This window comes from Eurypyga helias, unplaced genomic scaffold, assembly GCF_000690775.1.
Source record: "Eurypyga helias isolate BGI_N326 unplaced genomic scaffold, ASM69077v1 scaffold23435, whole genome shotgun sequence".
In the NCBI taxonomy this organism is placed as follows: Eukaryota; Metazoa; Chordata; class Aves; order Eurypygiformes; family Eurypygidae; genus Eurypyga; species Eurypyga helias.
Genome location: NW_010252378.1, coordinates 19,615 through 33,263, shown reverse-complemented (window position 1 = coordinate 33,263; position 13,649 = coordinate 19,615). Strand labels below are relative to the sequence as shown.

Genomic DNA, 13,649 nt, shown 5'->3' with positions numbered 1-13,649 from the left:
AGAGGGGACGCCCGCAGAGGGGAGAGCCGGGCCCTGCTTAGGCCGGCGGCGTCCTTCCCGGAGGAGCGGCTGCACAGCCTGGGAATTGCTGCCAAGTCACGCCGGTGAGGGACACGCAGAAAGCAGCCAGCGAGCACGCGTGTTAATCCATTATTATTTATTAGCTGTACAGCAGTATATTCTCCTTCCCAGCTTTCAAACCCCATTACATATTTTATAACAGTATTTTTTTCCCATGTTGGCTTCCTAAAATAATGAAAAATATCACACAGTACAGCTAAGTACAAAAATGCATCAACCTAGAGTCTGATAGCTAAACCGATAGCTCTCTTAAAAGCGATACATAGAAGAAAAATTTGTTTGAAATCAGCAAGACTGAGGCTCTATAAAAAGCTTACATATTTTAACATGTGACAGTTCATATACAGGCATCATTTGTATTTCACATTATTCCTTTTTTTTTTTTGTCTTTTACCAGAGATCCAAAATCATGTGATTACTGACCTATTAAAATTTCCTGGCCCAGGTTTCGAGGGCTGCAGTGACCCACGTGTGAATCGCCACTTCTGCCTCACCGCAGGATTCATCAACACAAAAGGCAACTACAAGACAGAGCAAAGAAAACGTCGTCGTGAAACTGTAACTCAAGAAGAAGGGTCATCGTGCACCTTCCGAGCGCCCCGGTTCCGTGCGCTTCGACACCTGGTTCCAGGCGCGGGTTGCCCTTGTTCCGCGAGCAGCGGTCTGGGTACGTCTCTTCTCTACGCGACCGGTTAGCGACAGCTTCTCCAACATTTACGCTCCATCCATTCTCTTGTCACTTAGTTTTGAAAGGAATTAAAATACTGGGGGGGAGGGTGTCTTTAATCTGCATTTTTGCATACCTCTTAATTAATGGAAAAAGATTAAAATGTAAAATTTAAAAAAAAAGTTATTTACAAGCTTGACCATTACAGAAATGCTTTGCAGAAAGCAAAGCATATTAAGGACAGAAACCAGTTGGAGCATGCCAAAAACTACCGTGTGCAGCCGACTTGGGAGATCCAGAGCTAGTCAGTGGGGAAAAGCCAAAACGAAACGAATTTTAAAAGTCTAGAACCCTCCCCAGTCTGCATTTACAGTTAAAAACACTACGGAGAGAAGGAGGCTCAAGGACTCTGGGAACTGGAAGGGCAAGTCCGGAGTGGTTGACCACCTACCCTAGTCGAGGCTTCCCCGTTCGCGTGTTAAAACTCGGTGCATGTAAACACGGCCCCTGGGCCAGCTTTACAATGCGTTCAGAGCAAAACTAAATCAAGCATCTCACAGGAAACCCTCAAGGACTCCAAAACATTTCCTAATGTTTCAATGATCCTGTAATGCTAACATAAAACAGCAAGTTCTAGTTAAATCACATTCTAACATCATTTTTGAAGTTTTCTTTCCCAGTATGTTTGGTAAAATGGTCTAAAATGATGCATTTCCCAAAGCCAAGAGAAAAGGTAAAAGGAAAAAAAAAAAATAGATTTTTGAGCCGCTTAAACACAGCCCAGGCCAGTTCAGTCACCAGCGTGGTCTTCCTCCATCACCGGTCCATCATGCTGAGAATCATCTCAGGAGTGAGGTCTCCGTTGGGAGCTTCCACTACAGCAGGCTGAGCTTCCTCCTCTTCCTCTACCGTTTCCGCATCGGGTTCTTTCTTTACTTCAACTATAATGTTTTCAATTTCACCAGTGTTCTGGTCTTCAACCTGAATGATTGCTGCAGCTAGAAGGGCAGAAAACAAAGGGGGAGGGGGGAAACGACAGGTCTGGGTTTTTAAGGGTTCCACAGCTGGCCCACACCCCTCTCCAGGGACGGTTTCGGCAGACACCTCGCACTCTCCCACAACAAGGGAAGGGGGGGCCCAGAGCTCGCGTTCCCACATCGATAGGGAGAGGTTCATTAGCCCGCCCCGTTCACTCCAGTACCGAGCATCCACCTCCCTGCCCTGTACGACGGAAGATGCGCTCCCCCGGCAGTTCCCGTATGCCTTGCGGCATTACGGCATTATCCAAACAACGGGTTCTGCAGGATACCCCAGCAAGGCCGTGCCGATGCAGGGGAGTAAGGAAAAGGCTCCAGTTCAGCAGAATGCAGCAACACTAGTGACAAACCCAACACAAAAGGCTCCCACAGGCTGTAATTCTAGGAAGGACACGGGCCGTGCTTGTCGCGCTGAGCGGACGGGCAAGCCCCCGGGGAAGCGTTACCCCCTGAAGGGACAAATCTGCCCTTCCTGCTTTGTTCCTAGAATTTATTCACAGTTATTGGGGTCTATTCTCATGGAGAAAACTCTGAGGGACTGAAACTCCCTGGGCACCGCTGCTACGCTCAGAACTCCAGGCCTGAGGCCTGTGGTCACGCAGAGGTTTACAGAGGTACGAACGCCACAGGGACCGTGCCAACAGCTGCCGTACCAGGAACCGCACTGCCGCAGAGAGAGCCTAAGCGCTCGCTTTTCGCCCCAGTTTGCACGTCAGTGAACTGGAATAATACGGAAGGGAAAAACCCAACGTGCTCTCCTTTCAGCACAATCCCAAGTGGCAATGTTCCCTCGAGCCCAGGAAACCCTTGCAACAAAACCTCACACCAAAGGTTGAGTTCTTAACCGCACTTGCCTCTACTCTGCTTTTAAATGAGCTCACCGAGGGGAGCAGTTCTCCTCCAAGGACTGCCCAATCCAAGGAAAAGCAGTGCGCGCGCGCAGTGTAATATAAGCGTCGAACAGCGACTTACGCTGGGATTGTTTTGGTTGGGTGGCAGCTTTGCCTGGTGGTCTTCCTCTTCGTTTCTTACTGGGAGGGGGTGCAGGAGCCTCTTGCTCAACTTCTGGTTCAGCCTCAATTTCTACTGCTGTCTCTTCCTCATCCTGGTTAGCATCCAAATCCGGTGCAGCATTTTCCTCTGTAAGAAACATTGTATCGGGTAAAACTCCAGTTTAAAGGAGAAGGAAACACCCACCTCCAGAGAACCACTCCAGCTGCTGCCAGACACTGGGACTTATGCCCAAGACCTCAGAGTCTCAAGTTGAAGGTGGCAGAGCCACACACAACGGGGGAGTTCCTAAGCATTATGGGTGAAAACGGCTCTGCAGGCCGCTCGCCAAACTTTCCAGGGCCATCAACCCCCAATTTATCAACCTGTGACCATGGGGATCTTCCCCAAGAGCTCCCTTCAGGGGCAGGACAGTCTAATAGTGTGTTCCAAGGGCCTGTCTACAAAAGGATTTATGGCAACACCTCCCATTCATATCAACTCTTTCACCGGTTCCGATCCCAGTCTCACGGCAAGCTGTGGGCTTTCTGCAACTTGTACGTTAACCAAGCTTATTGCTCTACACCTTATTATTCTTAAAATTACTGGGTTAGCACTAGGGACGTGTTCAGATTGCCCCAGGCAAAAATGAAGCGGACAAAAGGCAGTAAGACATGTCAAAGGGGACGATACCGTCTGCACGGCAGAACGATTTCCCTTACATCCGTGAGGGTGCCTGCAGGAGGAGCGGCTTCACTTACACGCAAAAGGGCCGTTGCGTAAGGCCAACCTACTGCTGTTAATCCAACGAAAGGGAATAAAAAACCCCAAGCAAGTTGTCTCTTACACACACTGAGGCATGCATACGCTGTGTTATTTTACACAGTCACCCAAGGAATATCCCCTAAATTTCTAACGTATTTCTCAGGTCCCACCTTTTTAGAGCTTCTTTACATTCCCCCCTCTACTCATCCTCTATCAACTGTCTAATCTGAGGCAGCCAGGCCGGGACACCAAGATGTTATTTGCTGTTTGCCATTTGTCCCATGAGCACAAGACAGGACCGTCTGGTCACAGCTTCGCTCACCGTTTTCAGATGTTCAGCAGTGGCCAAGACTCATGAAACTGCAGATCCAGGGATAAGAACCCACCAAGTAACGTGATCCCCCAAGGACGTGGCTGGAACTCTTTCTTACTGCTACTCAGCTGGCGCTAGTCCGTCTTCCTAGCCAAGGACTCCCGAGGAGCTCAACCCAGGCGGGGGCTGAAGGGATGCTCTCCATCACGGAGTCCGAGCTACAACCGGACCACGCTCACCAGTTCAGCTAACACACGTGCCCTCCTGATCAGCTTCCCCCAGAACGGCTTTGAACCCCAGACCATCCCAACTGAATAAAATTAGGGTTGTTACGACTGGCTCGCTGAAGCTTACAAATCGGATCTGGACCCTACAGAACCCCATGTTTTGAACTACCTTCCACCAAGGAAGTTATTTTACTGTCTCGCAGATCTTTGCGTGTTTTAAACGCACTATTAGTCACACATGCTTTATTCAACTGATTGCAACGCGCTTCTCCAAATATCGACACAACCACGAGTATAAGCACTTATTCTACAGTTTTTGCAGCCAAGGTTTGCGCAAGCCATTCGACCGTACTCGTCTCGTTTCCTATAAAACCTGTTTGCCATGTAAGAATTTTAGATACACCATCTCCAGCCAGAGAGATCCTGTTCTCCCAACCTACGCCCCTTGATTAATTACATAAAGCACTCCAGACAAATGACTCGTCAGCAACAGCACTTCTGCTGGATCATCCCTGAAATGGTTGGTCTTGAGACTCTGCCTGATTTTCCCACTGATGATACAACTGGATTTTCCCTCCACCAGAAGGGACTGTGATCGAGTGTCTCCTTCACTAATCACACCATGGTGAAGGTGGTCACTGCCTGCTGCAACAGGTCCTGTTATCTCCCTGTTCCGAAGGAGCTTACAGGCTTCACTACAGGGCACCCTTGACTTTCTGGCCGGCGGCCAGCTGGGTTAAGAGCCCCTCAAAGGCCATCTCCTCAGTACCAGTATATATGCAGACACACCTCCGAAGCGGAAGACACCTTCAGCCCCTTGACTCACGAATAAGCTCAACAGGCCCTTCACAACAGCCCCTAAGTTCCCAGCACCTTCTCCACCGTTCCCTCGGAAGCTGCCAGCTTTCCCACCGCAGCAGCCAAGCTGCCAGGCGGCTGGGCATGCCGCATGCTGTCCAGTAGCTGTGAAGCAGGAGCATGTGCCCTTTCCTAGCAGGGCACCGCAGAAACACACCACTTCTTTTGGGACACTGAAGACGCTCCCAGAGAACTTCGCACACAGAGCGGGCAGGACAGAACCCCACAGCGGAATCCGTGCTACCCCCCCACAGGCTCCATACTTGGCCACGTACTATCATTTTTTGCCTGCCAACTAGGCAGAAGCCTTTCACTTGCAAGGGCAAACCTGGATAATGGGCAAACTAAAGGCTAACACAGCGAATCGCAGGCCTGTGGAATGTACGGAGTATTTACCACTGTCGGAGGAGTCTTCTTTCTTAGACCGCATCTTCCTCTTTCGGCCACGTTTGCCCTTCTTTGTCTCTCCTCCGTTCTCTCCTTCCCCACCATCTAGGCCGGAGCAGTTATCAGCATGTCTGGCCATCGTGTTCTACTCGGGGAACAGAAAAAAAACAACAGAAAATGTAAATGCACTGAATTAAAGATTAGAAATTCTATTTTTCAAACGTATTTCTGCTAACCTATGCCTTTTTTTTTTTTAAAAGGAAGACTATTTTGGGGAAGTGGGTAAATTTGATTAATTTTTATGCATAAAGTTGCATTTTCATATTGCTCATGACGTCAACACTAATACAGTTCCAGTACTAATTCTGAATTACACCAGGTCTCCCCCTCTCTTCTCCTCTCAGAGCGAAGTGCTCTATTTAAAAGATCAGTGTTGTGCCCTGTACCTCACCCTCCTTCCCCTTTGGGTAAACATGTTCCCCTTCCCTTGGCTAAAAGCCTCATTCCACCCCAACCCGCCCCGATTCAAACCAGAATGTTCCCTCTTACCCTGCGAGTGAAGGTTTTGCCACACTTGGAACAGACAAAGGCAGCAGGGACGAAGTTGGGATCGTGATATCGTTTGAAGTGCATATCGAGGAGCTGTTTCTGCCGGAAGGTTTTATCGCAATGGCTACAGGCGTAAGGCTTTTCTCCAGTATGGGTCCGTTTATGCATGACCATGTGCCGCTCCTGACAGGGACAAGCGAGAGAAGAAGAAACTCAGACATGGACACAGAATAGCAGATTTTCAGCTAAGAGGAAGCCAAAACTTTATCCTTTAGATCAAGGAAAGCATAATTCTGTAGGAATGCGAGAACATCTTGGTTGATGGCGTATTCCATCCTAGGTAATTCCACACTATATGGACTCGTATCCCTTTGTCAGCAGGTAACTCTCAGAGTCACAACCCTGATGTACTCTCTGCAGGGGAGCACTACACCAAGGAGCAAAGGCCACTGGACTTAAAGATCCGTCAGACTAATGTGATCTCGACAGCCGGTCAAACTCAGCAGCCAAGATTTCCACCTCATTTTTAGCTCCTGTTCTAGTGCTCGTAAGGGGTGCCAGTCCCACCAGCTTACCTGTCTGCATGCATAATCGCACTGGTCACACTTGAAGCGCTTCTCATTCTTGTGAGACTTTTGATGCTGTATGAGGGCATACCGCTCGTGAAAGACAGCGTCACAATAGCGGCACTTCTTGCCCTGTTCAATGTAGGAATGCTGCTTTCGCAAATGGACACCTAGGAGGAAAAGGATCACAGGCTTTAGTCACCATGGCTTTCCAAGCATGAAACACCATCCTACAGTCTCTTAGCAATCTTCCCTTTAAGTTCAAGCCAAAAAAAGCAAAATAGTTAATTTAGGATTCAACTAAAAAACCAAGAGACTCATTCTCTGTTGCCCAGAGACGCTGTGGATGCCCCATCCCTGGAAGTGTCGAAGGCCAGGCTGGATGAGGCTTTGAGCAACCTGGTCTAGTGGAAGGTGTCCCTGCCCATGGCAGGGGGGTTGGAACTGGATGGGCTTTAAGGTCCCTTCCAACCCAAACCATTCTGTGATTCTATGATTAAAATCAACAAACCAATTTCCAGACAGAGAGGTCTTGCAGAAAAACTCCACCAAGGTTTCCCATTCTGGGTTGGGTTATTAGTACGATCTGTGCCGACACAGTGCACTTGCGTTTAGCAACACGTGACTGTCAACCCAAATGCCTTGTGGACTGTCACGTTTAAGACTACTCTGAATTGCCCGGATACAGCCAGAAACAAGGTAATACACTGGGGAAAACAGGATTTTCTGCAGGATTAGAAGTCAGTAACAGGTAGAAGGCAACAGGGATACCAGCAGATAATCCCTGACAGATGTTTTAGTCACTTTAAAATCCTCCACCTAGAGCATACCACAGCTGCACGAGGTAGCTTAGGGTCGACTAAAGCATTATTAGAAGAAAAAAATTGTTCATAGCTAACACCAGTTCTCCTCTGCTGTAAATCAGCTCATTTGTTCCCGACATCAACTGCCTGCCATCCTCTCCAACTGCCTCTCACTGCAGCACTTTACACTTGTCTTTATTGGAAGGGAGCCTGCCTTTCCATTACTTGGGCGATATTCTGTTTATAGACAGAGAGTTCTGCCAAATCTTAGCTTCTTCCTTCTCAGCTGCTCTGGGCCTGGTATTATTTTTCACCTTCTTCTGGAACATAAAAAGAGAGCTTGCCTGCTGGAATCACACCGGGTACTGATCACTAGATCAAGATGCTCCTACTTGCATCTTGACTTTTGTGACAACTCAGACTCTCCTAGCCTGTCTGTGGCACACAGCTCCTCATCCTAGAAAACTAAACTATTTGGTCTGATTCAGACCTTTTAGCTTGATGAAAACATCTCTGCGTGAAACAATGGCCTCCAATGTGCAGGAGGTCAAGCCAAGCGTTCTTCTGGTTTTTCACACGCTAATCCAAATGCAGCTGCGATCTCAGACAGAGATCAGTCAATGCCTCTCATCTGAAGGCCTGAGAACAGTCTTTGTAAGCTTGGAAAACATGCTACATGTTCAGATAACAAAGAGAAACTGAAAATTATCAGTTTGCAGCAGCTACTGTAAGCTAAAAGGTGTATTACCAGCCACACATCTAAGCCTATGCCTCATGCTGTAGTTACCAGAACTATGAGGTAAAAACCAGAGACAGCAGTTGAGTTATGTGAACTCTAATTCTGCGAAAGTGTTTTGTGGAACCTTCAGCAATTGGCCACTTCTGTGAGATACGTACCCAAATCACTCTTTCTCGCTATAACGGTATCACAGTGAGGACAGTGAAATTTGGCCACGTTCTCTGTGTGCTTCTGCAAAATGTGCATCTTCATGGTACCGCTCTGAGTGAAGCGAGCGTGGCAGATGTAACATTCATATGGCTTCTCTCCTTTGGTAGCACAAGGAAAAAACAGCATGAGTACTTCTATTAAAAAGAAACCTCACCAAGAAGCCCCAAACAAAACAACCTCCCAGAAACCTCCTACAGCTAGTTGACAGAAATAGTTAAATGATTATCCTCCCTTTGTGAAATGCATGGAAGACCTACACACAGGCTGCCAGAGGACAAAGTGGCATCACATTTTTTTGGGGGTGGGGGTTCTGAATGCTCAGGTATACATGCAAGGGTGTCTTCTCCCCTTACATTTCAGCAGTATCATCTTATTCAGGACTCTGGTAACATTCTGTGCTAAAGCCATCCCTGTTTCTATTGAAGGAAAAATTTAGGATCTTTACAAACTAATAGGCACAAGATGCTTTTTGCAACTACACTCAGGCATGATACTGTAAATGCCTATGAGGTTCAACTGGATGTGGAACTCCGGTAAAAGAAGTTTCTTCTCTTTGTACAACAAGTGCCTGTATTTTATCACCTCGCAGCCAAACCAGCTATCAGAATCCACCAGCTCGTTTCTCACTGCAGCAATTACTACCGGGTTACGAATCTACTAGCACTTACAAATCCTTGTGCGTTCTCTTCAGCTACAGATTTTATAATGTTTTCTATTACACTATAAACCAGTGTTTCTGCTGCTGTTTAAGCTGTGTTGTACACAGCCTCAGCTCTCAGACACTAAAACAAAGCACCACACTAAAAAAAAAAAAACAAAACAAACCACCACGGGATCAATACCAGAGTGGGTCCTCATGTGCCTCTTCAGCTTGTAGGTATCCCTGCTGGCATAGCTGCACAAGCTGCACTGGAACGGACGCTCTCCAGTGTGAGAGCGAATGTGGCGTTTCAATTTGCTAACCTGGAAGACAAGAGCAAGACTGAAGTTAGCATAAATGAACGGGTCAGGTTGCCAAAAGTCAAGAAATCACTCAAGAGCTGAAGTCTATTTTTATCTTGCCACTACAACAAGCAAGCATGTTTCAAAGCCGTTCTCACCCTGCACACAGCCACTCGCTCCTGCCCACTCTACTTCACCTCCCAACCTCATTCTCAATCTTCCTTGATGCTGGTTCCCACACTCAGCGCAGCCCTGTTTAGTCTTGTGCTCGCCCTACTGCTACCGACCATCTCAGCATCTGAAGGCACGCTGAAATGTCCAAGGATCCTGGAGAGCCACAAGAAAGTGTTCCAGGAGCGCAGGCACCCCAGGCATAAGCTGGGGATTGCTGTCCCCTACACAGTGTACTTTTCTCCGCAGGGTGCTTTCTTGGGTCCTCTCCAGTTACTCTTGAGAGGGATAAGATCAATCAATGTCTTACTAACAATAAAAATCTAGTCCTGCAAATGAACAGGGTGATTTAATTCCATTCTTCTCCTGCTTTTATCTATAAGGCAGGAACCCAGCTTAAAGGTCAGCAAGAACACAAAACCGTTGAGGCGTTTTCTACTCCAGCCTGACCACGCTGCTTAATCACCAACCTGTGCCTACAAAACACAGCACAAGCTCACAAGGACCAACTTGGTTCTTCTTTCCTAATTCAGACTATGAAAACCACTGCAACACAATTTAACTCAGACTCAAACCACAGAGCCTGGAATGACAGTTCTGCAGCCAGTGTGGGAAGGCAGAAATGCCCAAAGCCCCTACTCAACCTCTCCCCACTGCAGCCAGCCCTCTTCATGTTGCTCATCATCTTGCTCAGGTTTCCTACCACATTATAAAGCTGTCCTGTAGCACAAGCAGCCATACTGCACAGGGGAGAGCAGTCAAGGAAGCTTAATTTGCTTGAGCAAATTAGGCGATCACCCAGTATTAGCAAAGCTACTTTTCACCAATACTGAGGCAAAGGCTCATTAATTTTGGCCAACCCCACCTTAATGGCATAAACAAATAAGGTGCAGAAGGTACGTTTCTAGAACGGGAGGGCACCTCTAGTCTGAAAGCACATCCTAGTGCTGCAAGGCGACGGCTGCCTCCACCAACACGGAGCACACTACAGTTCCTGCCATCATCTTAAAGGCCAAACAATTTAAGAAACAATGACAACTATTGTCGTATCACCTAGGATTTTTCCATGCATAAATGCTCTCTAACTGAGGAAACCCTCCCATGTGCTTCCATGAGCAGCCCCAATCTGCAACGTTTTTGCTCAGAGCCTTTTCTACAAGTGGCCAAAGAGGAAATGCCGAAGAACAGAGTTCATAACAGATGGTGAACAAGCTCTGAAGCGTACAAGGAAGTATTCAGCGCTGTAACCATCAGCTAACGTACCTCCACACTCGCATAATCACACATTGAACATTTGAATGGTTTCTCATGGGTATGTTTGTAGCGGCGATGCCGAACCAACTCTCCGCTGGTGACAAAGGCCATGTCGCAGTCTGGGCACTTGTGAGGGCGAGTACCTAATCATTTGCAGCAAAACAGGAAGATAGTGACATTCAGATTTATTAGCAAAAAAAAATGAGACAGCTTGTCTTCCCCCCCCCCCCCCCCCCACTTGAAGAGAATTAGTAACATTGCTTTTATGTTCTGAAAGATTAGATTAGAGCTGCAAGTAGCACTCAGGAGTCACAACTTTTGTATAGATAACTAACAGACCGAAGGCCTTGGAGAATTAATATCCTTCCAGTGAGGAAACAAACTCCCTGCGTTTTGCATCAGTTGGTTATTTACAAATCTCACAGCACCCAGTCAGACACAATGCAGGTAGGCAGAGAACATGAGGGATATGGCTTTTTTGTTGTCAGAAAGTTCACAAAAAGCTGCGTTACAGTTCAATTACCCGTAACTCCGTATCACAAACCTAGGTAAGGAGAAACAGAAGTGTGCTACAGCTCCTAGCTGTAAGTTTTATTATTCCAGTTCATAATCTATTCCTTGGGCTTTGACTTTTTTGGGGTGGGGTGGTTTTGTTGTTTGGTGTGGGCTTAGTTTTGCTATTTTCAATTCCCTTATGTTTAGCTCCAGCCTCACTCTCCTCTTACTTTTCCACAAGCAGCAGCAGTAGTGACCCAAAGCTCAGAACACAACCACTAAAGCCCAAGACAAATGGAATGTTTTCTGTAACCTTTGGTAATTTCACATCAAGCCCAGGATCGGCTTTATACCTACACAGAGGATGAGCTTTGTACCTGACATGGCCAGGCAGAAAACTGTTCAAATGAGACATGAAGAGCAGCACTGCATTCATTTCTTCCTTTTTAGCTTGTTCCATAAATGAAATTAGATAGACTTAAGATAGAAAAACAGTGGATCTATCAGTTCTAAAGATCCTACAGAAGCATCGTACACAAAAGGAGGAGTACCTGTGTGAGTGTTGAGGTGGTTCCTCAGCAACGTGACTGTCCGGAAAGCCCTGCCACAGAGATGGCACTTATGTGGTCTTTCATCAGTGTGGCTTTTCATGTGGCGGTCCAGGTTGGAACGACGCGGACAAGTGTAACTGCACAGTTCGCACTGGAATGTCTTCTTTACACCTAGCCGTGAAGGAAACCATCTTTAGTCTTGACCGTACTGCGTCTGCTGCGTAACACGACATCAGCAGGGAAAAGGAAAGATTCTTGGAGGTGTAACTACTACAAGGAACCATCTTGTACCATTAAATCCAACTGCATATCCTTAGGAACAGTCATTGCCTACGGCTGGCGTGACTTCAGTTTTCAGCAGTATGCCAGCACTCAATGTTCCTTCTTCACTCTAAAAATGGTTCCTCAATTTAGAGTTTTAAGGAAAAAAAAATCAAAACATACCTACTGCCGTAATTTGTACCACCTACCCGACCCCACAATGGGTAAGGAAAAACCCCCAGGACTCACTGTACATTGGTCCTTGATGTAAACCACATGTACGAACCCTTACATAGGCATTACAGCAAAGAAAAGAACCTTTTCAACTGCAGTTACATGTGAATACTAATGCCACAGCATCACGCTCGAGGAAAACGAGCTCCTTTATAGCCTACATGGAGGAGACGGGAGGTTTGCCCAAGAAACAATAGAGCTGGGCACTTCTATACAGAGCGAGCGACACTGGGCATGCCAGCTTTACTCCCACCTGCACCTACTCACCCACTTCAATCACATCACAAGGTCCCACCATAACACACACATTTGCAAAATCCTCTTGCAGATGGGGAGCTTACCTTTCTTTTTAATTTTTGTTGGTTTAGGCGGTTTCATATTGCCCACCACCTTTTCTGCATTGACCTCGGACAACAAACCCTCCTGCTGCTCCTCTTCAAAGTCATACACGGAGACATCCACATCTTTCCCTTCCTCGGTATAGCGAAGCTTACTCTTTTTGTTTTTCTTTGTTTTTTTGGCTGGTGGTTGATAGTCTGGATCTTTTTGCCAATTGGGATCTTCCTGTGGCTGAAGTTCACCTTGTTCCAGTGTCTCCACCTCACCATTTGCGCCCACTTTCACGACCTGGAAGCCTTCTGGTAAAGGGAGGGTGTGACAGATCATGGGCTCCCCCTCTTGCATGCCTCCTTTGGAAACCTCGTTTTCGTAAGCTCCCTGAAGCTCTTCCACAGACGTGGTGGCAACAGGTACAGTCACTGGTACAGGTACTTGGACCAGCTGAAGCTCACCAAGGTTTATAGGCTGCTCTTCCATATTAACAACCTGAAGCGTTATGATCTGCGTGTCATCCACCGTGGCCTCCGTTTCTTGAGGCACTGCACCTTCCATTACTTCAGTCTTCATCTGAAGGAGAGTCGGATCCAGCTGTTCCATCATCACCATCTGCACGCCACTGTTGACATCCTGCACTACTTCCCCTCCATCCGCTTGGTTTGCTGGTATATGACAAGCATCGTCCTCCTGTCCGCCTTCACGGCGTCTCTGATAGGTTTTTCTCTCCTTCCCCTTAATAAAAGTCTCCGATTCCTCCACAATAGCTTCTACTGCCTCACCTTCCATTTCACCTTCCTGCTGTAAAAACAAAGAGAATGAATGCTGTGCACCATCCAATGTACTTTACCAACCACGCAAACCCCACGGAGGCACAAGTGGCGAACAACCAGCTCGACAGCAGCAACGTACTACAGTCGCAGTCTGAGAACTGTAGTTCTCCACTAGCCTATTGCCACTGTAAGCCAAGGCAACCACGGAACGCTGCCTGATGCAAGACAACCGTACCGGTTTCTTGGAAAGGAAGGAAAGCGAGGAGGAGAGATTAAGTGATATGCATGTTCCCGTTTCTCAAAGACCGCAAATCCCACAGGCAAGATGTACAGCAGTGTTATTCCTTACTGAGCTTTAGTCACTTCGCACAGCTTAGCGATATCCCAAGCAGTCTTTGGCTATAAATTTTAAAAGTACAAAAATAACGTGTTGTTAAAAGTAA

The 13,649-nt window shown here is 47.1% G+C and overlaps 1 protein-coding gene across 1 annotated transcript; it reads right to left on the bottom strand.

Annotated features, from left to right (window-relative positions):
- Nucleotides 1-152: 152 nt before the first annotated feature.
- On the bottom strand, nucleotides 153-13,222 carry CTCF (CCCTC-binding factor (zinc finger protein)). The gene is made up of 10 exons (XM_010152368.1): nucleotides 12,442-13,222; nucleotides 11,606-11,776; nucleotides 10,569-10,702; nucleotides 9,035-9,155; nucleotides 8,141-8,290; nucleotides 6,450-6,610; nucleotides 5,875-6,057; nucleotides 5,338-5,470; nucleotides 2,758-2,925; nucleotides 153-1,746 (listed from the first exon to the last, which is right to left on the bottom strand). The coding sequence occupies exons 1-10, from the start codon at nucleotides 13,220-13,222 to the stop codon at nucleotides 1,565-1,567; spliced, it is 2,184 nt and encodes a 727-aa protein (XP_010150670.1). The 3' UTR covers nucleotides 153-1,564.
- Nucleotides 13,223-13,649: the final 427 nt, after the last annotated feature.